This window comes from Hemitrygon akajei, chromosome 5 (genome assembly GCF_048418815.1).
Source record: "Hemitrygon akajei chromosome 5, sHemAka1.3, whole genome shotgun sequence".
NCBI lineage: Eukaryota > Metazoa > Chordata > Chondrichthyes > Myliobatiformes > Dasyatidae > Hemitrygon > Hemitrygon akajei.
Window position 1 is genome coordinate 43,088,884 of NC_133128.1, and position 25,445 is coordinate 43,114,328.

General features: G+C 41.7%; 1 protein-coding gene across 9 annotated transcripts in view; it reads right to left on the reverse strand.

The window, feature by feature from the left end:
• The window catches only part of stxbp5l (syntaxin binding protein 5L), a 352,686-nt gene that overhangs the window by 240,791 nt on the left and 86,450 nt on the right, over positions 1–25,445 (reverse strand). For all 9 annotated transcript variants that reach the window (XR_012098901.1, XM_073045359.1, XM_073045358.1 and 6 more), the window contains exon 4: positions 23,354–23,454. Coding sequence is in view for 8 of the 9 variants with exons in the window: in XM_073045359.1 (XP_072901460.1) it covers positions 23,354–23,454 (101 nt within the window). In the remaining variant the exon portion in view is untranslated. The remainder of the gene's footprint in view (positions 1–23,353; positions 23,455–25,445) is intronic.

The window sequence follows — 25,445 nt, forward strand, 5'->3', positions numbered from 1 at the left end:
TTCTGCAGGCAAGCCAATTCTGAACCCACCTGGCCAAACTTCCCTGGATCCCATGCCTTCTGACTTTCTGAATAAGCCTACCATGTGGAACCTTGTCAAATGCCTTACTAAAATCCATGTAGATCACATCCACTGCACTACCCTCATCTATATGCCTGGTCACCACCACAAAGAACTCTATCAGGCTTGTTAGACACAATCTGCCTTTCACAAAGCCATGCTGACTGTCTCTGATCAGACCATGATTCTCTAAATGCCCATAGATCCTATCTCTAAGAATCTTTTCCAACAGCTTTCCCACCACAGACGTAAGGCTCACTGGTCTATAATTACTTGGACTATCCCTACTACCTTTTTTGAACAAGGGAACAGCATTCGCCTCCCTCCAATACTCCGGTACCATTCCTGTGGACAACGAGGACATAAAGATCCGAGCCAGACGTTCAGCAATCTCTTCCCTCGTCTCATAGAGCAGCCTGGGGAATATTCCGTCAGGCCCCGGGGATTTATCCGTCCTAATGTATTTTAACAACAACATCTCCTCTCCCTTAATATCAACATGTTCCAGAACATCAACCTCACTCATACTGTCCTCACTGTAATCAAGTTTCCTCTCATTGGTGAATACCGAAGAGAAGTATTCATTGAGGACCTCGCCCAGCCTCCAGGCACATCTTTCTACCTTTATCTCTAATTGGTCCTACCTTCACTCCTATCATCCTTTTGTTCTTCATATAATTGAAGAATGCCTTGGGGTTTTCCTTTACCCTACTTGCCAAGGCCTTCTCATGCCCCCTTCTTGTCCTCCTCAGCCCCTTCTTAGGCTCCTTTCTTGCTCCCCTATATTCCTCAATAGACCCATCAGATCCTTGCTTCCTAAACCTCATGTATGCCGCCTTCTTCCAATTGACTAGATTTTCCACTTCACTTGTCACCCATGGTTTCTTCACCCTACCATTCTTTATCTTCCTCACCAGGACAAATTTATCCCTAACATCCTGCAAGAAATCCTTAAACATCGACCACACGTCCATAGTACATTTCCCTGCAAAAAACATCATCCCATTTCACACCCGCAAATTCTAGCCTTATAACCTCATAATTTGCCCTTCCCCAATTAAAAATTTTCCTGTCCTCTCTGATTCTATCCTTTTCCATGATAATGTTAAAGGCCAGGGAATGGTGGTCACTGTCCCCCAGATGCTCACCCACTGAGAGATCTGTGACCTGACCCAGTTCGTTACCTAGTACTAGATCTAGTATGGCATTCCCCCTAGTTGGCCTGTCAACATACTGTGACAGGAACTCATCCTGGACACACTTAACAAACTTTGCCCTGTCTAAACCATTGGAACTAATCAGGTGCCAATCAATATTAGGGAAGTTAAAGTCACCCATGATAATAACCCTGTTACTTTTGCACCTTTTCAAAATCTGCCTCCCAATCTGCTCCTCAGTATCTCTGCTGCTACCAGGGAGCCTATAGAATACTCCCAATAGAGTAACTGCTCCCTTCCTGTTCCTGACTTCTACCCATACTGACTCAAAAGAGGATCCTGCTACATTACTCACCCTTTCAGTAGCTGTAATAGTATCCCTGACCAGTAATGCCACCTCTCCTCCCCTTTTTTCCCCCTCTCTATCCCTTTTAAAGCACTGAAATCCAGGAATATTGAGAATCCATTCCTGCCCTGGTGCCAGCCAAGTCTCCATAATGGCCACTACATCATAATTCCATGTATGTATCCAAGCTCTCAGTTCATCACCTTTGTTCCTGATGCTTTTTGCATTGAACTACATGTACTTTAGCCCTTCTACCTTACTACCTTTACACCCTTTATTCTGCTTCTCTTTCCTCAAAGCCTCTTTATATGTTAGATCTGGCTTTACTCCATGCACTTGTTCCACTGCTGTATCGCTCCGAGTCCCATAAACATGAAAGTAGTCAAAGGTATGGAGAAGGAACATGACAATGTTAAAAGATAAATTCTTTGGCAACTCCAAGTATCATAATAAAAGCTATTACTTCTCATTAACTGTATAAGGAACATTTCTTCTCAACTGAAAACAACTTTAAGAATTATTCATAATCAATCATAAGGCTGAAGTCAAAACAATACAGTTGTTAAGCACAGATTTTGTAATTTCAGCCAGAGACTGAGAGTTTAATATAGAATGTAGAACAGTACAGCATAGGCACAGGCCCTTCACCTCAACATGTCTGTACCAAACACAATTCCAATCTAAACTCAATCTCTTCTACCTGCACATAATCCATATCCCTTCATTCCCTACATACTTATGGGCTAAAACAATCTATCTATATCTTATGTTCACCGAAAGAGAGAAAAGATTATAGGTACGAAGGGAAATTACTCGCCGCTGTCTGTAAGGAGCTTATATGTTCTCCCCGTGACTGAAAGGGTTTCCTCTGGTTGTTCCGGTTCCCTCCCACAGTCCAAGGACATACCGGTTGGTAGGTTATTCGGTCATTGCAAATTGTCGCATGATTAGGCTAGGATTAAACTGGGGGATTGGTGGGTGGCGTGGCTCGAAGGGTCAGAAGGACTTATTCCATGATGTATCGCAATAAATAAATAAACAGATGCTTAATGAAGACAGTGTTGAAAGGAAGATGAGTGCTTCTTGACTAAATTAGTTACAATATAAACAAGCAAGCAAGGCTAACAAAGAAAAGGCCATGCAATGATTGGGGAAGCAGGACTAGCAACTACACGTATGCTCAAGATCAGGAGAGGAAAGATAAACTGTGAAGTGACTGGAATGAAGGAATGAATGTGATTTAAGGTGGAAAAACAGGAGGGTGGGTTCAGGGAATTGACTGTCGAAGACAGCTGCATATATAATCTCACTCTTAGAAATGAAGAAAGTCATGAATCAGGAGAACATGCATTCCCACAAAGGATGAAGTTTGTGAAACTGAAGGAAATGAAGTTTGTGAACTTGATAGCTATAAGTGAAAGCTGTCATGATCAAGATCTTAAACAGACAAACTGAACATTTTGGCAGGTAAAAATTAATTACTGATGTAAATGTTTATACAAAGCTTGTGATGTCCTATGGGCTGAAATCAAACATGTGGAGTTTGTAGCAATCAGTGGCATAGAGAGAGGTCCTGGCTGATGTAAGCTCTATTTTTTACAAAAAGAAATTTCTCAGGTTTGGAAAGGAGATTTGTTATGTTGTTAAAAGAGAAATAATAAAGATGTAGGAGGGTAAAATAGTGACGATGATGCCGGGAAGTTAAACAAAAAATTTCTAAGACTTTGCAAAATGTGCACAATAATAAATTGGTTCTACCACTCTCTTTTGATTATTAATATAAAACCATGCAATGGAGAAATCCATTCAGGTTTGTTGATAAAGCTGACTAAAGCCATCCAATTTGCCTCCTTTCTCCCTGTGCTCAACAAAACTGATGTTCAAGTATATTTGTGTATTTCCTTTCTATCATAGAAAATGGAGACATTCAAGCAATAAACAAACTAGGTCCATCACTATGGGCAGCCAACAGCACTGCTAACCAACTGGTAGCTCACATTGCCAGCATCTGGAGTTCAATCCCGGCCTTGGATATTGTCCACATGGTGTTATTTGTTCTTTCTGTGACTTCTTGTGTCTCCTCCACATAGTCTGATTTCCTCCACATTTTAAAAACTGGTTGGCTATTTGACCATGGAAAATTGTTCCAAATGTGTCAGTGATTGGCAGAATCTGCGACGAACTGATGAGAATGTTGGGGGGAGGGGGGGTGTGGTTGGTGAGAATGGTGGGGGAGGGGGGAGGTTGATAAGAATGGTGGGGAGGGGTGTGATTGATAAGAATGGTGGGGGTGGGTGTGGTTGGTGAGGATGGTAGGGGAGGGCTGTGTTTGGTGAGGATGGTGGGGGAGGGCTGTGGTTGGTGAGAATGGTGGGGGAGGGGGGTGTGGTTGGTGAGAAGGGTGGGGGGAGGGGGGAGGTTGATAAGAATGGTGGGGAGGGGTGTGATTGATAAGAATGGTGGGGGTGGTTGGTGAGGATGGTGGGGGAGGGCTGTGGTTGATGAGAATGGTGGGGGGGGTTGATGAGAATGGTGGGGGAGGGGTGTGGTTGGTGAGAATGGTGGGGGAGGGCTGTGGTTGATGAGAATGGTGGGGGGGGTTGATGAGAATGGTGGGGGAGGGGTGTGGTTGGTGAGAATGGTGGGGGAGGGCTGTGGTTGGTGAGAATGGAATTCATATAGGTTTTGTGTAAATGGGTGGTTGGTATTAAGCAAAATTACACTTCTGAATAAACATATTAGCCCCAATCAGGTTATTGACCTTACTCACAGTGAAAACATATTATTTATTAATTTACTGCGGGATAGGTCCTTTCAGCCGCACTGTCCAGCAACACCCAACATCCCCGAGTTAATCCAAACCTAATCACGGGACAATTTACAATGACATCTTTGCACTGTGGGAGGAAAGCCAGAGGACCCAGTGATAACCCACGCATTCCACGGGGAAAATGTACAGACACTCCTTACAGAGGAAGCCAGGATTGAACTCCATACTCCAACACCACGAGCTATAATGGCATCGTGCTAACCACTACACTACTGTGACACCCAGTTCATCCTATTTACTTTTTCAAATCTCTCACAACATTTCTTCACTTTTCCAAAAATTGATTTTAAAAATTGTGAACCAATTAAGAGGTATTTTTTCCACTCAATTTCTTTCCCCTCCTCCACCTACTCCATCTGCCCAGTCATACAATCCCCTGTAGATTCCCCTCCTCCCACTTATTTGGTTCCATGTTCCACGTTCCTTATGTATCAGATCCAGCCATTTCTCCTCCACCTATCATCTCGCAACCTTTGCTGGTGTTTCCACCCTGCGATTCCCCATCTGCACACATCTGGCAGTCAGTCCCCCTCACCTGGATCCACCCGCACCTGTCAGCTCTTGCTCCACCACTCTCTCTTGCCTCTTTACATGGGCATCTCAATTCTTTCTGTACAGATGAAGAATTTTAACCAAATATGTCACCAGCCCATTTTCCTCTACAAACGTTGTTTGGCTCACTAAGTACCCCCAGCAGTTTGTTTTTTTTTGCAGCAGGGAATACCTGAAGCTATTGAGAGGAAGATTAGGGATAACAGGATGAATTAAAGAGTTTAGATGATAAAAGAGAAAAAGATAAGCTAGGAATTCAGTTTAAGAAACTGATCCAGATGAGAAAATAAGTATTAGAATAAATGCTCCTCAATAATGGCTCGTAAAGAATTTTCAGTGTAAATCATTTATGCCATGTGATCTCCATGTTGCTCGATGATTTGCACATGCCTTAACAAAACAGAAGAAATTGCTACTCTATGGCACATACCCCCACTGAATTTCAAGGGCATCATGAAATCGCTAAATTTAATCTAGCTGCAGCATTTTATAGCTTAAGGAGTGTGTCTACAACAGATGCGATCTCAGAAGTGAATATGACAAGCAAGACTGACCACTCTGACATTTTTATCAATCATTCTTTCTGCAAATTACTTCTGACTAAATTCCTAATGGAGTGGAGCTAATCTAACAACAAAAAGTAAACTTTCAAACTTCCTCTTCAGAACCAAGGTCACTTTAATCTTGTAGTGAGTAGATTAGATTTGTGCATGTTCAGAGGCCAAGTTTCAAGTCATTGTTGATTGGTTCACTAAAAATTATGAGAAAATGAGCCTTACACTAAACATCCAGAAAAAAGGAGCTACCTCTTATTGAACAAAGATATTCACTTTCAATATTCAGACTTTGACGATCAATGTTTGAAGATTAAGGCTTCAAGCTTAACACAGTGAAGCCCATCTTCTTGCATATTTCTGAGCCAGAATTACCAACAGGAACCCCATCAAAGTGCTTAACAGATATCGGCAATACTATCTCTACAATATATCCACTGGCAAGATTAGCAAATTAACATCAGCAATCACTCCCAGGCTAACATCTCTAGCTCTAATTACACACAGCCAGCTCCAATGTTTACGACACACCATTTGCAGGCCTGATTGCAGATTGCCAGGACATGGGGCATACTTCAAGTTCAGCTTGGACAAAGATGAAAAATGAAAACATTCAAGGCTGATCTCAAAGCCTTCTTGAAAAAAGGTATCCAAACTATCAACATGTAGAATTCCTGAACTATTATCCCTCAAAATAAAGTGTAAAGGGCAAAGAATTGGCAGATGGAGTACAGTGTTGGGTGGAATTTCTTTAGCCAGAGAGTAGTGAATCTGTGGAATTCACGGCCTCAGGTGGCTGTGGAGGCCGTCATTGGGTACATTTAAGGCAGAGTTGATAAGATTCTGGATTAGACAGGGCATGAAAGAATACTCAGAGAAGGCAGGAGATTGGGACTGAGGGAGATTGGATTAGCTATAATGAAATGGCGAAACAGACTCAACACACCAAATTCCAATATCTTATGTTGTTATGGTCTAAAATAAAAGAAGATAATGTTTAGATTGTGAAAAAGCGCTTTGACCAGCAGCCAATCCAGGTATCAGAAGTTTTGAGAGGAGGGTACTTCAGTCAGGTCCACTGGCCGAGTACAAAAAGCAGCAACGGGTCAGTAGTGTGAAAAGAGCTTTGACCAACAACTGATCGGCGTTTGTGATTGATTAGTAAGAACAAATTAAAGGAAGGCAGGGGCAAGTGCAGCAGCCATTGTCTGAGTGGACGAAGTCAGAGTGGTGATCTTCAGGCTTTAGCTCTTTGAGGTTTCACCAAAGAGAGGCTTCAGTCAGAGAAAGCAAAAGAAAAGAAAAGCTCCAGGTTAACTTTTTTTCCCTTCCCTTTGGGGAATCAAGGGATTAACATATGAGGAATGTTTAACAGCTTTGGGCTTGTACGCACTGGAATTTAAAAGAATGCCTGCAATTCTTTTAAATTCATTGAAACCTACTGAATGTTGAAAGGGCCAGATAGGGTAGATGTGGAGAGGATGTTCCCTCTGGTGGGGGTTTCCAGAACTAGAGGGCTCAACCTCAAATTGAGGAGTGACCCTTTAGAATGGAGGAAAGGAGGAATTTTTGTAAATCTCTGGAATGCTCTGCCATAGACTGCAGTGGAGGCCAAGTCCGTGCATTACTCAATGGCGGAAGTTGATCATTTCCTTATTGGTCAGAGCATCAAAGGATATGGAGAGAAGGCAGGTGAATGGTGTTGAGTGGGATCTAGGATCAGCCACGGTGGCATGGTGAGGTAGACTCAATTGAGTGAATGGCCTAATTCTGCTCTTATGGTCTTCTTTACATCTACTCAGCTAGGACAGTAGAGATGCCAGGCAGGATAGATGAATGCCCCTCTTGCAGGTTGCGGGAAGGCAGGGAGACCTCCAGTATCCCTGACCACTACAACTGCAAGAAGTGCATCCAGCTGCAGCTTCCAACAAATCACATTAAGGAACTGGAGCTGGAACTGGATGAACTCCAGATCATCAAGAGGCTGAGGGAGTGATAGGAAGGACATACAGACAGGTAGCTACACCGAAGGTGCAGGACACAGGAGACTGGGTGACAGCCAGGAAGGGGAAAGGGGTTAAGGAGCCAGTGCAGAGTAGCCCTGTGGCCACTCCCCTCAACAACAGCAGCTGTATTACTTTGCATACAGTTGGGGGTGGGGGGGGGGGGGTGTGGAAATGACCTAACAGAGGAAAGTCACAGCGGCCAGTTCTCTGGCACTGAGTCAGCATCTGTGACTCAGAAGTGAAGGGGGGAGAAGCAGCACACTGAGGTGATAAGGGATTCATAGTTAGGGGAAAAGACAGGGGGTTCTTTGGGCGAGAACAAGATTCCCAGTTGGTATGTTGCCTCCCAGATGCCAGGGTCTGGGATATTTCAGATAAAGTCTTCAGCATTCTTAGGTGGGAGGGTGAACAGCCATAAGTCGTGGTCCATGTACGTATCAATGACATGGGGAGGATGAGTGACGAGGTACTGCACGGAGATTTCAGGGAGCTAGGTGCTAAGTTAAAAGGTAGGACCTCCAGGGTTGTGATCGCAGGATTACCTCCTGTGCCATACGCTAGTGAGGCCAGAACTAGGACAGCTATACAGTTTAATACATGGCTAAGGAGTTGGTATATGAGGGAAGGTATAAGATTTTTGAATGATTGGGCTGTCTTCCAGGGAAAGTGGGACCTGTACAGTGGGAATGGCCTGCACCTGAACTGGAGGGGACTAATATCCTAGCGGGAAGGTTTGTTAATGCTGCATGGTGGGGTTTAAACTAGAATTGCAGGGGGATGGGAACCAGAGTGCCAGAACAGTCAGTGGAAAGGTTATGGAGGCAGATGTTGGCAAGACATCAGACAAAGTTAGGAATCAAAAGATTGAGCAAGGCGCAACTAGTGTCCTGAGCTGTACGTATTTCAATGCCAGAAGTATTGTAGGAAAGGTGGATGATAGTGCTGAAGATGAGATAGCTGGTTTACAAACAGAAGCAATATGTAGAGAAGAGAAGCTGTTGATGGGGCAAAATTACAGTCAACAGGATGAGTTGCAACATAAAACGTGGACAAAATCATAAAGGGCAAATGCAAGACTGAAGGTGTTATATTTGAATGTGTGCAGTATACGGAATGAGGTTGATGAAATTGCAGCACAGTTGCAGATTGGCAGGTATGATGTTGTAGGCATCACTGAATCATAGCTGAAAGAAGATTCTAACTGTGAGCTTAATGAAAGGACAGACAGAAAAGCAGAGGAGAAGGCATTGCTCTGTTGGTAAAAAAATCAAATCAAATCATTAGAAAGAGGTGACAGGGTTGGAAGATGTTGAATCATGTTGGATAGAGCTAAGGAACTGCACAGGTAAAAGAACCCTGATGGGAGTTGTATACAGTCACCCAAACAGTGGTAGGAATAGGGCTTACAAATCACAATGGGAGATAAAAAATGCATGCTGAAAGGGCAATGTTACAATAGTCATGGGGGACTTCATTATGCAGGTGATTTGGAGAATCAGGTTGGTGATGGACTCCAGGAGGGGGAATTTCTAGAGTGCCTGCAAGATGGCTTTTTAGTGCATCTCATGGTTGAGCCTGCTGTGGAATCAGCCATTCTAGATTGGGTGTTGTGCATGAATCAAAATTTATTAGAGAGCTTAAGGTAAAGGAACCCTAAGGGACAGGTGATCATAATATGATTGGATTCACCCTGGTATTTGAGAAGGAGAGGCTAAAATCAGATGATCAGTATTACAGCGGAGTAAGGGAAATTTACAGAGGGTTGAGGGAGGAGTTGACTGGAATTGATTGGATAAGAACACTTGCAGGGATGACAGCAGAGCAGCAATGACTGGAATTTCAGGAAGCAACTTGGAATGCACAAGATATATACATCCCAAAGAGGAAGAACAATTATAAAGGAAAGGTGACTCAACCGTGGCTAACAAGAGAAGTCAAAGCCAACATAAAGACAAAGAAATGGCATATAATAGAGCAAAATTTAGTGGCAAGTTAGAGGATTTGGAAGCTTTAAAAAACCAACAGAAGACCACCAAAAAGTCATTAAGATGATAAAGATGGAATACGAAAGTAAGCTAGCCAATAATATTAAAGAGGATACCAAAAGTTTCTTCAGATACATGAAGTGTAAAAGAGAGGTGAGAGTGAATATCAGACTGCTGGAAAATTATGCTGAAGAGGTAGTAATGGGGACAGTGAAATGGCGGATGAACTGAATAAGTATTTTGTGTCAGTCTTCATTGTCAAAGACACTAGCAGGTATCAGGGGTCATGAAATGTGTAAAGTTACCATAACTTGAGAGAACATTCTTGGGAAACTCAAAGGTCACTGGACAAGATGGCGTACACGCCAGTGTTCTGAAAGAGGTGTCTAAAGAGATTGAAAAGGCATTAATAATGATCCCTCAATAATCACTAGATTCTGGAATGGCTTCAGAAGACTGGAAAATTTCAAATCACACACCACTCTTCAAGAAGGCAGAGGCAGAAGAAAGGAAACTATAGGCCAGTTAGTCTGACCTCAATGATTGGGAAGATGTTGGAATTGATTATTAAGATTGATTCTCAGAGTACTTGGAGGCACATGATAAATTAGACCATAGTCAGCATAGTTTCCTCAAAGGAAAATTTTGCCTGACAGATCTGTTGGAATTCTTTGAAGAAATAAAAAGCAGGATTGCAAAGGAGAATCAGTTGATGTTGTGTACATAGATTTTCAGAAGGCCTTTCACAAAGTACCACACATGAGGCTGCTTACTAAGCTATGAGCCCATGGTATAAGAGGAAAGATTCTAGCATGGATAAAGAGTGGGAGTAAAGGGAGCCTTTTCTGGTTGGCTGCCTATGACTAGCAGTGTTCCATACGGGTCTGTGTTGGGACGGATTCTTTTTACGTGATATGTCAATGATTTGGACGATGGAATTGATGGTTTTGTTGCAAAGTTTACAGACAATATGAAGATATGTGGAGGGTCGGGTAGTGTTGAGGAGGTAAAGAAGCTACAGAGGACTTAGATTTGGAGAATGGGAAAAGAAATGGCAGATGGAATAGAGTGTCAGGAAGTGTGGAGTCATGCACTTTGATAGAAGAAATAAAAGGATTGACTGTTTTCTAAATAGAGAGAAAATATAAAAATCTAAGGTGCAAAGGTACTTGGGAGTTCTTGCACAGGATTGCCCAAAGGTTAATTTGCAGGATGAGTCTGTAGTGAGGAAGGCAAATGTAATGTTAGCATTCATTTCAAGAAGACTAGAATATAAAATAAAAATGTGATGTTGAGACTTTATAAAGCACTGGTGAGGCATCACTTGAAGTTTTGTGAGCAGGTTTGGGTCTCTTATCATAGAAAGGATGTGCTGAAAATAGAGAGGGTTCAAAGGAGGTTCACAAAAATTATTCCAGGATTGAGTAGTTTGTCATATGAAGAGCATTTGCTGGCTCTGGGCCTGTATTCACTGGAATTCAGAAGAATGAGGGGCAACCTAATTGAAGCCTATCAAATGGTGAAAGGTCTTGATAGAGTGGACGTAGAGAGAATATTTCCTGATTGGGAAGTCTAAGACTAGAGGAGACAGCCTCAGAATAGAGAAGCATCCTTTTAGAATGGAGATGAGGTGGAATTTTGTATCGTCTGAAAACTTTGCAAAAGAGCCATCAATTCCATCATCCAAATCATTGACATATAACATAAAAAGGAATGGTCCCAACAGAGACCCCTGTGGAACACTACTAATTACCGGTAGCTAACCAGAAAAGGCCCCCTTTATTCCCACTCTTTGCCTCCTGCCAATCAACCACTGCTTTTATCCATGCTAGAATCTTCTCTGTTCAGCAGCCTCATGAGAGGCAACTTGTCAAAGGCCTTCTTAAAATCCAAGTACACAACATCAACTGATTCTCCTGTCTATCCTGCTTGTTATGTCTTGAAAAAAATTCCAACAGATTAGTCAGGCAAGATTTTCCCTTGAGGAAACCATGCAGACTACAGCCTAATTTATCATGTACCTCCAAGTACCCCAAAACCACATCCTTAACAATTGACTCAAAAGAATATTTTTCACTGCTAGTCTGGTCTTCCGCTGTAGCACAAACAGAAAGCCATTCACAGGTTGAATGCTGCAATAAAATCTCAAGCTTTTCTCAGCCATGATTAAACCACTGACATGGACGCTCAGGGCATTACCATTAAGACTGTAGCATGTCACTGTTTGCAAAATCACAGAAAGCAGTTTACAAAGTCTGGTATGCTTATCATCCAAGATATAGATCACAGAATCTCTGTTTTGTTTCTAAACAGTAATACCTATGACCCCACTGAAGCAACCAATATCCTTCTGCTGCCCATTAGCCAATCTCAGAGCAGATTTCTATCACATAATTTGAGTGGTCATGGTCTTCCTGTGTCCTGAATTTCTCAAGTCATATTTCAAGGCATTCAGCAGTGTGCATACTGAAAGCCAGCAGCATTCCTCCAGCCAGCTGGTGGGCACTGGGCTTACAAATCCTTCTGCAAACATATGGGCTGGATCTCATTGTACTTGGCCAGGGGCAGAAATCACCAGCTCCAGACCCTACATACCTGCATTCATCTAACCCAGACGCAAGGGTCAAGCACTGCAATAGCATTTGGTAGAAGGCAAAACCTGAGACAAAACTTAGCAACTTATTGAATCTGTCAAGGATCTTTAAGAGTTTCTTTTAATGTCTCTGATGGTGACATACAAACACTATTAAAATTGAAACAAAAGACTTACTTTAAAATATTTTATTTAAAAATAATTTAAAACATTAAACCAAAGTATAATGATTTTTTTAAATTACTGGCTTTAGAAAGAAACACAGAAACATAGAAAACCTACAACACATTACAGGCCCTTTGGCCACACAATGGTGTGCTGAACATGTATTCACTTTAAAAATTACCAAGGGTTACCCATAGCCCTTTATTTTTCCAAGTTCCATGTACCTATCCAGGAGTATCTTAAAAGACCCTATTGTATCTGCCTCCACCACCATCGCTGGCAGACCATTCCACGCACTCGCTACTCTCTACATAAAAAACTTACCCCTGACATCTCCTCTGTACCCACTTCCAAGCACCTTAAAACTGTGCTTTCTCATGTTAGCCATTTCAGCCCTGGGAAAAAGCCTCTGACTATCCATACAATTAATGCCTCTCATCATTTTATACACCTCTATCAGGTCACCTCTCATCTAGCATCACTCCAAGGAGAAAAAGCCGAGTTCACTCAACAATTCTACCTCTGATCACAATTCTATCTCCTTTACCATAGCATTGGAGACGGATAGGAACAGGCAAGTTAGGAAAGCATTTCATTGGAGTAAGCAGAAATAAGAAGCTATCAGGCAGGAACATGGAAGCATAAATTAGAAACAGACGTTCTCAGGGAAATGTATGGCAGAAATGTGGCAAATGTTCAGGGGATATTTGCGCGGCACTCTGCATAGGTACGTTCCATTCAGACAGGGAAAGGATGGTAGGGTACAGGAACCATGGTGTACAAAGGGTGTTGTAAATCTAGTCAAGAAGAAAAGAAAAGCTTACAAAAGATTAAAGAAAAAACTAGGTAATGATAGAGATCTAGAAGATTATCAACTAGCAGGAAGGAGCTTAAGAATGAAATTAGGAGAGCCAGAAAGGGCAATGAGAAGGCCTTGACAAGGAGGATTAAGGAAAACCCCAAGGCATTCTACAAGTATGTGAAGAGCAAGAGGATAAGATGTGAGAGAATAGGACCAATCAAGTGTTACAGTGGAAAAGTGTGTATGGAACCAGAGGAGACAGCTGAGGTACTTAATGAATACTTTGCTTCAGTATTCATTACAAAAAAGGATCTTGGTGATTGGAGGGATGACTCACAGTTGATTGAAAAGCTTGAGCATATAGACAATAAGAAAGAGGATGTGTTGGAGCTTTTGTAAAGCATCAAGTTGGATAAGTATCTGGGACAGGATAAGGTGTACCCCAGGCTACTGTGGGAAGTGAGGGAGGAGATTGCTGAGCCTCTGGCAATGATCTTTGCATCATCAATGGGGACGGGAGAGGTTCTGGAGGATTGGAGGGTTGCAAATGTTGTTCCCTTATTCAAGAAAGGGAGTAGAGATAGCCCAGGAAATTATAGGCTAGTGAATTTTATTTCAGTGGTTGGTAAGTTGATGGAAAAGATCCTGAGAGGCATGATTTATGAACATTTGGAGAGGCAACCATGGGATTGAGTTTGAGACCAAGAGGTAATGTTACAGCTATATAGGACCCTAGTCAGACCCTACTTGGAGTACTGTGCTCAGTTCTGATCACCTCACTACAGGAAGGGTGTGGAAACTATAGAAAGGGTGTAGAGGAGATTTACAAGGATGTTGCCTGGATTGGGAAGCATGCCTTACGAGAATAGGTTGAGTGAACTCGGCCTTTTCTCCTTGGAGCGACGGAGGATGAGAGGTGACCTGATAGAGGTGTATAAGATGATGAGAGGCATTGATCATGTGGATAATCAGAGGATTTTTCCCAGGGCTGAAATGGCTATCACAGAGGGCACGGTTTTAAGATGCTTGGAAGTAGCTACAGAGAAGATGTCAGGGATAAGCTTTTTACACAGAGAATGGTAAATGCGTGGAATGGGCTGTCAGTGATGGTGATGGAGGCAGATACAAATAGGGTCTTTTAAGATACTCCTGGATAGGTACATGGAGCTTAGAAAAATAGAGGGCTATGGGTAACCCTAGGTAATTTCTAATGTAAGTACATGTTCAGCACAGCGTTGTGGGCCGAAGGGCCTGTACTGTGCTGTAGTTTTTCTATGCTTCTATTCTCATAAGGCATGCTCCCCAATTCAGGCAACATCCTTGTAAATCTCCTCTGCACCCCTTCTATGGTTTCCACATCCTTCCTGGACTGAGGTGACCAGAACTGAGCACAGTACTCCAAGTGGGGTCTGAACAAGGTTCTCTATAGCTGCAACATTACCTCTCGGCTCTTGAACTCAATCTCATGGTTGATGAAGGTCAATGCACCGTACGCCTTCTTAACTACACAGTCAACTTGCGCAGCAGCTTTGAATGTTTTATGGACTCGGACCCCAAGATCCCTCTGATCCGCCACACTGCCAAAAGTCTTACCATTAGTACTATATTCTGCCATCATATTTGACTTAACAAAATGACTAACCTCACACTTATCTGGGTTGAACTCCATCTGCCACTTCTCAGCCCAGTTTTGCATCCTATTGATGTCCCACTGTAATCTCTGACAGTCCTCCACACGATCCACAACAACCCCAACCTTTGTGCCATCAGCAAATTTACTAACCTATCCCTCCACTTCCTCATCCAGGTCATTTATAAACATCACAAAGAGAAGGAGTCCCAGAACAGATCCCTGAGGCACTCTACTGGTCACTGACCTCCATGCAGAATATGACCTGTCTACAACCCCTCTTTCTGGATCCACAAAGCAAAGTCCCCTTGGATCTCATGCCTCCTTACATTCTCAATAAGCCTTGAACGGGGTACCTTATCAAATGCCTTGCTGAAATTCATATATGATACATCTACTGCTCTACCTTCATCAATGTGTTTAAGTCACATCCTCAAAGAATTTAATCAGGCTCATAAGGCAGGACCTGCCTTTGACAAAGCCATGTTAACTATCCCTAATCATATTATGCCTCTCCAAATGTTCATAAATCCTGCCTCTCAGGACCTTCTCCATCAATTTACCAACCACTGAAGTAAGACTCACTGGTGTATTATTTCCTGGGCTATCTTTACTTCCTTTCTTGAATAAGGGAACAACATTTGCAACCCTAATAAACAATTATAAACAAGAGAAATTCTGTAAATGCTGGAAATCTAATGCAATACACACAAATTGTAGGAGGAACTCAATAGGTCAGCCAGCATCTATGGTAGTGAATAAACAGTCGACATTTCAGGCTGAGGCCATGCTTATGTCTTAATCAATATCCATAAAACTTTACTGATTCATTCTTATTTATTCACTTTCCAGGATCATTGGCAAAGCCAGAACTTACTGACCATATCTAAATGCCCTTGAAATTCTACAGAACTTCAAATAATTATAGTCCAGAAATCATGTTGAATAGGTGGTTTCAGGCAACAATAAAGGGAAGTTCATTCTCATGTCTGAATAACATGCACTGTGGAAGGCAGCCTACAGGTGGTGGTGTTTCTGATTGCTTGTTCTTGATGGCAAAAGGTCACAGGTTTGGTAGACATCATATGCATTTTAGAGATTGCAAACACTGTGTCCACAGTGTGCTGGTAACACAGGAGATTTCCCTTTAGGGTGCCAAGCATGCAAGCTAGTTGCCTGAGTGACATTAAAGTTTGTGACTGTTGTCGGAGCTGCACTTATCGAAACAAATGGAAAGTATTCCTGAGTTGAGCCTAATAGAGATGAAGCTTTAGACTAGGTGAATCATTAAAGGTTATTCCTAAATACAATAACTAGCCCCTGTGCCTGGACTCCAGTTGTAGTCCACAGACAAATGAATAAGATTGTGGTCTCCATAATTCAGCAGTACATACAAGGTAATGAGAATAATGGAACTTTCAATATCTAAAAGCTGTTAGTTTCCTTCACAGTATTAAAACTAAATGGCTGGTGTCGACCTTTGAAGTCCCACTCAGTGATCACTATATTGTGCTTCTTTTCCAATGAACATATTTCGAAAAGCCCAAGGACTATTTTAATCAATTCTTCTTGCTGTTGCCTTTGTGCTCAATTCTCACTACCAATGTCTTCATTAAAGTTCAAAGTACATTTATTATTAAAGTATGTATTACATTATACAACCTTGAGATTCGTCTCCTTACAAATAGCCACAAAACAAAGAACCTCCAAAAGAATTCATAAGGAAAAAGAAGACCATCAAACACTCGATGTACAGAGAGAAAAAAATCAAGTCATGCAGGCAACAAAAGTAAGCAAATTGCATTCAGAACTGAAGTTTTACAGAAGATATGCTGAACACAACAAATGAGGAAACTTATATATTTTCAGGATCATTGGCAAAGCCAGAACTTACTATCCATACCTAAATGCCCTTGAAATTCTATAGTACTTCAAACGAATACAGTCCAAAAATTCTGTTGAATAGGTGGTTTCAGGATTTAGATGCAGCAACAATAAAGGGAAGGTCATTCCCAAATCTGAATAACATGCACTGTGGAAGGCAGCCTACATTTTAGTAACATTTTAACCTTATTTATAGGTAATGAAGTATCAAAATATCACGTGTATACATTTAATTATTTTGGAAATGAAACTTGTACCTGTAGGAAATCTCACACTTAAATAAAAAAGCAGTGAAGAACAATGAGGTTCTTTTAAACATTGGATGGGGCTAAATGTTCAACAGAAATAGAGCACAATATACTGATCACTGAGAAGAAACTTGAAATTTGATACCATCCATTTTGTCTAAATACACTGAATGAAACCATTATGTCAATTACATTCAAAGGGAAATCCATTCTGCCTAGGTGCTGGAAGGTATATTCCACATCAGCAGCGTTTGTAATTAACTGGCACTTTTTCATTAATAACCTACTCACCATTGCTTCCCATCATAATACTGCCCACTTGATTTAGGGGTGCAGTAACAGCAATACTGTAACTCAATGAAAGGATGAAAAATATTTTTAAATCACATAGCACTTGCAAATTTGGCAGGATTTATGTCCCTCAGAACTCTCATCAAAAATTAAACAAAATGACTCCTGATGAAGTGTCTCGGCCTGAAATACCAACTCTTTATTCCTCTCCATAGATGCTGCCAGCATTTTGTATCTATTACTCATATTACTCCTCTAAGAGGACCACAACTTTATTGTGGTTTGAAGGCTCAATAACCTGGAAAGTTGTAGAAACATAGAAAACCTACAGCACAATACAGGCCCTTCGGCCCACAATGCTGTGCTGAACATGTCCTTACTATAGAAATTACCTAGGGTTACCCAAAGCGCTCTATTTTTCTAAGCTCCATGTACCTATCCAGGAGTCTCTTAAAAGACTCTATCCTATCCGCCTCCACCACTGTCACTGGCAGCCCATTCCATGCACTCACCACCCGCTGCATAAAAGAATTACCCCTGTCATATTGGCTGGAGTTAGGGCTTTATGCTTTGGCTCTTGGTAGGATCACCCATGCCTTACAGGTCAAAGTGTAGAGGACTGACTAAGGGTGATCCACCAGTCCTCAGGTTCAGGGGTTCAACTCAGGGCTAACAACTCTGACTGATAAAACAGAACCTGTGATGACAAATCCTTCTACATCTGAGTGTGACGGTATTCCTGAGCTTCCACCTGACAGTAGTGAAAACTGAAAGGAAGCAACTGACACGATGAAGGAAGCCCTGAGCATGGCCAGAGACGGAGGACCTTCACTGCTGCCGTCAACTCCAGTGGCGTAATGGGCAGTAGGTAAGTACTCACATTACTACATTCCTGCTGAACAGCAAAAAGAACTTGCAACAGAGAGCTAAATGCTAACGACTAGCTTGAATCCTATGCAACCACCTCTGAAGGTGCCAAGTGAATGACCTACCTTAACTTCCTACCAAGATTGCCAGCGTCACAGAAGCCAGTCAATTTGATTGACAATAACAGAAATTTTTAAAACTGACTGAGAGCACTGGGTGCAGCAAAGCGATGGGTCCAAACAACATCCCAAAATAAGTAGTGTGAATATGTGTTCCCCAAGCTATACATCATCCCATGTCCTCAAAGACCAAGTAATATCCAGTCTGACTAATTGCCAGTAGGTATATTCCACATCAGATTTATAATTAACTGGCACTTTTTCACCAATAACCTGCTCACTATTACTTAGTTTGAATTTTGTTTGTGTTTCGGATTTCAGTTCAACCTTCAGACAAATATGGTCAAAAGAGGTGAACTTCAAAGGAATGTGAAAATGACTAGCTTTGACGTCAAGACAGTATTTGACTGAGTGTCACATTAAGGGACCTTGACAAACTGAAGACAAAAGGCAACAACAGGATAAGTCTCCAGTAGTTGGAATTATATCTTGCACAAAGAGAGATGATGGCAATTTACTTAGGTTATTTATATCACCCCAGAACATCACTGTAGGGCAATGTTTTTGGGATAACTATCTTAAGCTTCATCAAAAATTACCTTCCTTCAACCATATTGTCAGAAGAAGGATGTTTGATAATGATGATCAATGTACAATGCACAATTCCAGAAAAGGAAGCAGTTATCAAGTGTGCAAAGAGCAAGACAGAGGTGATATTGAGCATGTATGATCCAGGCCATGTAAGTGCTAGACTCTGATCATCATCCACAGGTGAAACACCCAACCCCTCTCTGTGACATTCAGTGCTATTGTTGAGGCCTGTGCTATCAAGTTCTGGTGCTGCCATTGACCAGAACTAGATCAATCATGTAAGCAGTTTGGTACAAGAACAAGTCAGTGTATGAGTACTCCATGACAAGTGACTCACCTCAAATTGCCCTGAAACGCTCTCCCCATCTAAAAGGCACAAGTCAAGAGTATTAATGGGATACCCTACACTCGTCTGGAGAAGTACAGCTTTCAGCTTTAACATTGCAATTTTAGAGGACCTTGGGCAGACCACACCTGGAACACAGTACCCAATTTGGGTCAAAACAAAACAAAAATTTTCCAAAACGGAAGGATAAACTTGCAATAGAGGAATTACAGTGAAGATTCACAGAACCGAGTCCCTGGGATGGAGGCCTATCATATGAGTTGAGTGTGAGTAGCCTGAATCACTGGCTGCTACTTTTAAGGAATGTGAGGTGACCCTACTGAAAAATACAAGATTCTTAAGAGCACTCAGCAGGATGGATGTTGCTTCCATTATCAACATCCTTGATTACATCCCAGCACTGATAAACATTGCATTCCCACTTATCATCCTTTAGCTGTCTCCACCTTCATCCTCTCCTCATCTGGCTCGGACTGACAATCATCCTTCACCATTCTCCTTTCCTCTTTATACTGGCTATTTTCCCGCTCCATCTTCAACCCTGATACAAGGTTTCAACCTGCAATGTTGACAATTCCTATTTACCCCACTCACTCCACAATAGGTGCTGTCAGACCTGCTGAGTTCCTCCAGCAGATCAATTCTTACTCTTGATTCTATCATCTTCGCTTTCTTAGTATGTCTCAATATGATGGATGTTACAACGATTTTTGGATTTAGCACATTTACGATTGGCAAATGACATTGGCTACCACATTTGAATATGTACAGTGGATTTAATTTTGAGCGCAGATCTGAACAATGGGTTCCTAAAAGCCATGAACCTCAGACCAAACAATGCTGATCAAAGTTTATTTGATTGTCTGTGGTGTGCGTGCGAATGTGGAGGTGTGAACTTTCTGTGTAGTTTCAGAGAAGGTATTGTCCATACTTTGGACAATATGGAATTGCCCTTTGAGGTTTAGCACATAAAATACCTAGCCCCAAGTTTGGCCAGCAAGAACTTTTGACCGAAGGTGTCTCTGTATGATGCCTGTTGTAGCTTCTTTCATTAAATAAAGAAGCTGCTTCATATCTACCAGTACTTTTCTCCGGAGGCTACACTCATGCAACAACAATGGATCAGTTTCCCTGACCAAAGAGTCTAAATATAAGGCTGAGTCTCAGAATAAAGATTAAACTTTAAGACTGAAATGAGGAAAAGTTTCTTTAACCAAACAGTGATGAATCTTTTGAATACCCTATTTGAGGGCAGAAGACAATTTCACTGAGCTGATGGATTTTTGGATATTAGTGTAATCAAGGGTTATTGGGATCAAGCAAGAAAACAACGTTGAGATGATGATTTTGTCAGAGAAGATAAGGGCTGAAAGACTGTTTCATGCTCATTTCTATTGTTCGTAGAAAACTCAAGGCCATTTGGTAATGCAGTAAGTCCAAGTATGGAATGCCATCACCCATAGGTTCACCTTTATCATGCATGTGTAATAAGAATGCAACATTTCATATTCTCTGCTGTATCCAGTTCCCTATCTTATAACACCACCTTATAAGACCATATGATTTAGGAGCAGAATTAGGCCATTCAGCCCATCAAGTCTGCTCTGCCTTTCTATCGTGGCTGATCCTGGATCCCACTCAACCCCATACACTTGCCTTCCTGCCATATCCTTTGATGCCCTGACAAATCGGGAAAAGATCAACTTCTGATTTAAATATACCCACAGACTTGGTTTCCACCATAGCTTGTGGCAGAGCATTCCACAGAGTCACTACTCTCTGCCTAAAAAAAAATCCTCCTTTCCTCTGTTCTAAAAGATAGAACCTCAATGTTGAGGCCACGCCCTCTAGTTCTGGATACCCCCAGAGGAACCATCCTCTCCATATCCACTCTATCTAGTCCTTTCAACATTGGGTAGGTTTCAATGAGATCTCCCCGCATTCTTCTAAATTCCAGTGAGTACAGGCCCAAAGCTGCCAAAAGCTTCTCATATATTTACCCCTTCATTCCTGGAATCATCCTGTGAACCTCCTCTGGACTCTCTCCAATGACAACATATCCTTTCTGAGATATGGGGCTCAAAACTGTTGACAATACTCTAAGTGCAGCCTGACTAGTGTCTTATAGAGGCTCAGCATTAGCTCCCTGCTTTTATATTATGTTCCCCCTGAAATAAATGGGAGTCTTGCATGAGAACTCCTAAGTCCCTCTGCACCCGATGTTTGAACCATCTCCCCATTTAGATTATAGTACGTGCTATTGTTCCTTTTACCAAAATGCATTATCATACATTTCCCAACACTGTATTCCATCAGCCACTTTCTTGCCCATTTTTCCGATTTGTCTAAGTCCTGCTGCAATCGTATTGCTTCCTCAGCACCACCTACCCCTTCACCTATCTTCGTATCATCCGCCAACTTTGCCACGAAGCAATCAATTCCATTATCTAAATCACTGACAAACAATATGAAAAGCAGCGGTCCCAATACTGACCCCTGAGAAACACTAGTCACTGGCAGCCAACCAGAAAAGGCCCCTTTTATTCCCACTTGCTGCCTCCTGCCTGTCAGCCATTCCTCTACCCATGCCAGTATCTTTCCAGTAATGCCATGGGATGGTATCTTGTTAAGCAGCCTCATGTGTGGCACCTTATCAAACGTCTTCTGAAAATCTGAGTACTGTCTCTCCTTTGTCCACTTTGCACACTGAGCACGGGGGCCCCCCAGGGCCGTGAGCTCAGTCCACTGCCGTTCACTCTGCTGACCCACGACTGTGCTGCAACACACAGCTCAAACCACATCATCAAGTTCGCTGATGACACGACCGTGGTGGGTCTCATCAGCAAGAACGACAAGTCAGCTTACAGAGAGGAGGTGCAGCGGCTAACAGACTGGTGCAGAGCCAACAACTGGTTGTTGACTTCAGGAGGGCACGGAGTGATCACTCCCCACTGAACATCAATGGCTCCTTGGTAGAGATCATTAAAAGCACCAAATTTCTTGGTGTTCACCTGACGGAGAATCTGACCTGGACCCTCAACACCAGCTCCATAGCAAAGAAAGACCAGCAGCATCTCTACTTTCTGCGAAGGCTGAGGGAAGTCCATCTCCCACCCCCCATCCTTATCACATTCTGCAGGGGTTGTATTGAGAGCGTCCTGAGCAACTGCATCACTGCCTGGTTCGGAAATTGCACCATCTCGGATTGCAAGACCCTGCAGTGGATAGTGAGGTCAGCTGAGAAGATCATCCGGGTCTCTCTTCCCGCCATTATGGACGTTTACACTACATGCTGCATCCGCAAAGCAAACAGCATTATGAAGGATCCCACGCACCCCTCATACAAACTCTTCTCCCTCCTGCCGTCTGGGAAAAGGCTCCGAAGCATTCGGGCTCTCAGTTTCTTCCCCCAAGCTATCAGACTCCTCAATACCCAGAGCCTGGACTGACACCTTACTGCCCTATTGTCTTGTTTATTATTTATTGTAATACCTGCACTGTTTTGTGCACTTTATGCAGTCCTGGGTAGGTCTGTAGTCTAGTTTTTTTTTCTCTGTGTTGTTTTTTACGTAGTTCATTCTAGTTTTTGTACTGTGTCATGTAACATCATGGTCCTGAAAAAACATTGTCTCATTTTTACTATGTACTGTACCAGCAGTTATGGTTGAAATGACAATAAAAGTGACTTGATTTGACTTTGCTAATTACTTCCTTGAAGAATTCTAACAGATTTGTCAGGCAAGATCTCCCTTTACAGAAACCATGCTGACTTCGGCTTATTTTATCATTAGTCTCCCAGTGCCCCAAATCCTCATCCTTAATAATAGACTCCAGCACTTTCTCAACTGCTGAAAAGTTTATCTAAAAAGTACATCAGCAATTCATTTTAAAATTACATCACCAGTTCAAAATGGTTGTTTCTCAAGAACAGGATGAACATTAAATCTTGGCCTTGTGAATTACACTTGCTTCCCATAATTGGAAGTAGATAACATATTTACATGTTTCTCTTGGTATAGAAAAAATTATCCACATACTGTTCATACAGGAGGGACTGAAGATGCTGGAAATCTGAAGTAACACAAAATGCAGGAGGAACTCAGCAGGTCAGGCAGGATCTAGCAAGGCAAGTAAACAGAATATCAACTGTTTATTTCCCTCCATTTATGCTGCCCAACATATCGTGTTCCTCCAGTATCTTGTGTGTGTTGTTCCATAAACCATTCAGATTTCCTCACAAAATATTAGTATGCCTTATAATGATGAATTATGAAATGCACTTAAAATTACATTATATAATAGGATAGCATCAAGAATGACCTTTTACCTTTCTCTGTTGAACTTGAGTGAATGAAGAACCGCTGGGCGCTTTTGACGAAGATTCCACAGGTGAAGTGTGTCATCTGCACATGCACTTACTAAAGCTCCCTGCAGAAATGTGGGAATAAAAAGAAAAAAATGTAGAAATAATTGATTCTTTCTTCCCCTTAGTTTGTTGAAATTACTTTGTTTTCACCAATGATTATAGGATCTGCAAGTTTACATGGTCAAGGTCAGGTGACAGAGGTGATCAAAATGATCGAGAATGTGCCTCTAATGGAATCGTCACTGAACACATAGACCAATTGCAATCGGCAAAAAAGAAAAGAAATGACTCAACAGAAAAAAAGTTCTTGTGCACGGAGTCAACTATAGTCTGCTTTCCCTGCCGAAAACAATAGAAACAATTTCAATTGTACCTTTCATAAAAGAATTGGAAATAATTGGAGAGAAACTTGCAGAGCACTGATGAAGCAAAGAAACAGGACTAATTACTTCTGAAAGACCCAGCACTGGCACAAAAGCAATCCAATAATAATAATAGTATAAAAATGGCTAGCTGGGGGCATATTTTCTTGGAGTCATTTTTATTTAATAGTTTGAAATGTTAAAATGAGACTGCGACAAGTGAAAATACCAAATCCCACAATGCTACTTTTTATTCTATTCAATTTTGGGAGATATTTATTGCCTATACCTAATAGCCCTCAAGGAGGTAAAAGCATTACTGGTACAAAGAAGCTTTGAAACAAAAAAAATTCCAATGGCAGACTCTCACTGTAATGGAACAGATATCCAACTGGAGTCACAGACTTCAATGAGGGTGCAGGTCCCAGTCTATCCATTAATTGTCCTGAAGCGTTGTGATTTTATTGTATTAACAGTGATGCATTGAACTAGCTTAATTCAAAAGTCACAACTGCATGTAGCACTGTACCTCCCAAAAGCCTACACAGCAAGCATGGCAAATGGTCAGTAAAGATATTGCCAAACTGGGTTTTGTCTTGCTTGCTTAGGAGACCACATCATAAGGAAAATGAATCAGATTTGAATTTGAAGTGAATCATGTACTGAAAGCAATTTGAGATTTCATCAGCAAAGAGTTGTTGGGGCTCTGGATGGTGAAAAGGGATGAGTTAAAGGGCACCTGCTTCATCTATGGCTACAATAGAATAGAAAAAATGGTGGTGGCTGATGCTTAAAACAGGGGAATTGTGGGAGGATTTCTTTTGGAATTTGAAAAGGGAGAGTGGAGATAGATGCTTTTCGTGTTGCTTTTTGTACAGCAAAAGATGGAGGGCAGTTTGTAGCATAGAAGTAATTAAGTATTATCAATGAAACATTACAGGGACATGTTTGCAAGGTAATCAAGACTGGATTATCTTGGAGCATTTAACATTTCAGAAGGACAGACAGCAAGAAAAAATTGTCACCTGCCCTCTCTCATTTCCTAATAATAGATCCAGTATTGCACTCTCTCTAGTTGGTACCTCTATAGATATATATTGATTAAGGAAACTTTCCTAAATACATTTGATAAACTTTATCCCATCCAGTCACTTAGAGTATGTGAGTCTCTGTCAATATGTGGAAAAGTCACCTACTATCAGAACTTTATGTTTTGTGCAACTGTCTGTCATCTTTCTACAAATTTTCTCCTCTAAATCCTGCTATAATATGATCCCACTAACAAGGTCATCCCTTTCTTATTCCTCAGTTCTACACATATAGCCTCAGTAGCTGAACGCTCCAGTCTCTCCTGTCTGAGCACTGGTGACATTTTCCCTAATAATGCCATCCCTCCCGCTCTGTCATGTCTAAAACAACTGAACCCAGGAACATTAAGCTGCCAGTTCTACCCCTCCTACAACCAAGACTCACTAGTGGCTACGATGTCATAATTTCACGTGCTGATCCCTGTTCTAAGCTCATCTGCCTTTCCTATAATACTCCTTGCATTGAAATATACATAACTCAAAACATTAGCCCCATTATGGTCAATCTTTTGATTTCTGTCTTTGTATGTAGAGTTATCAACATCTTTGCCCACAAACATTCCATTATCTGCTCTGGAGCTCTGGTTCCCATCCCCTTGCAAT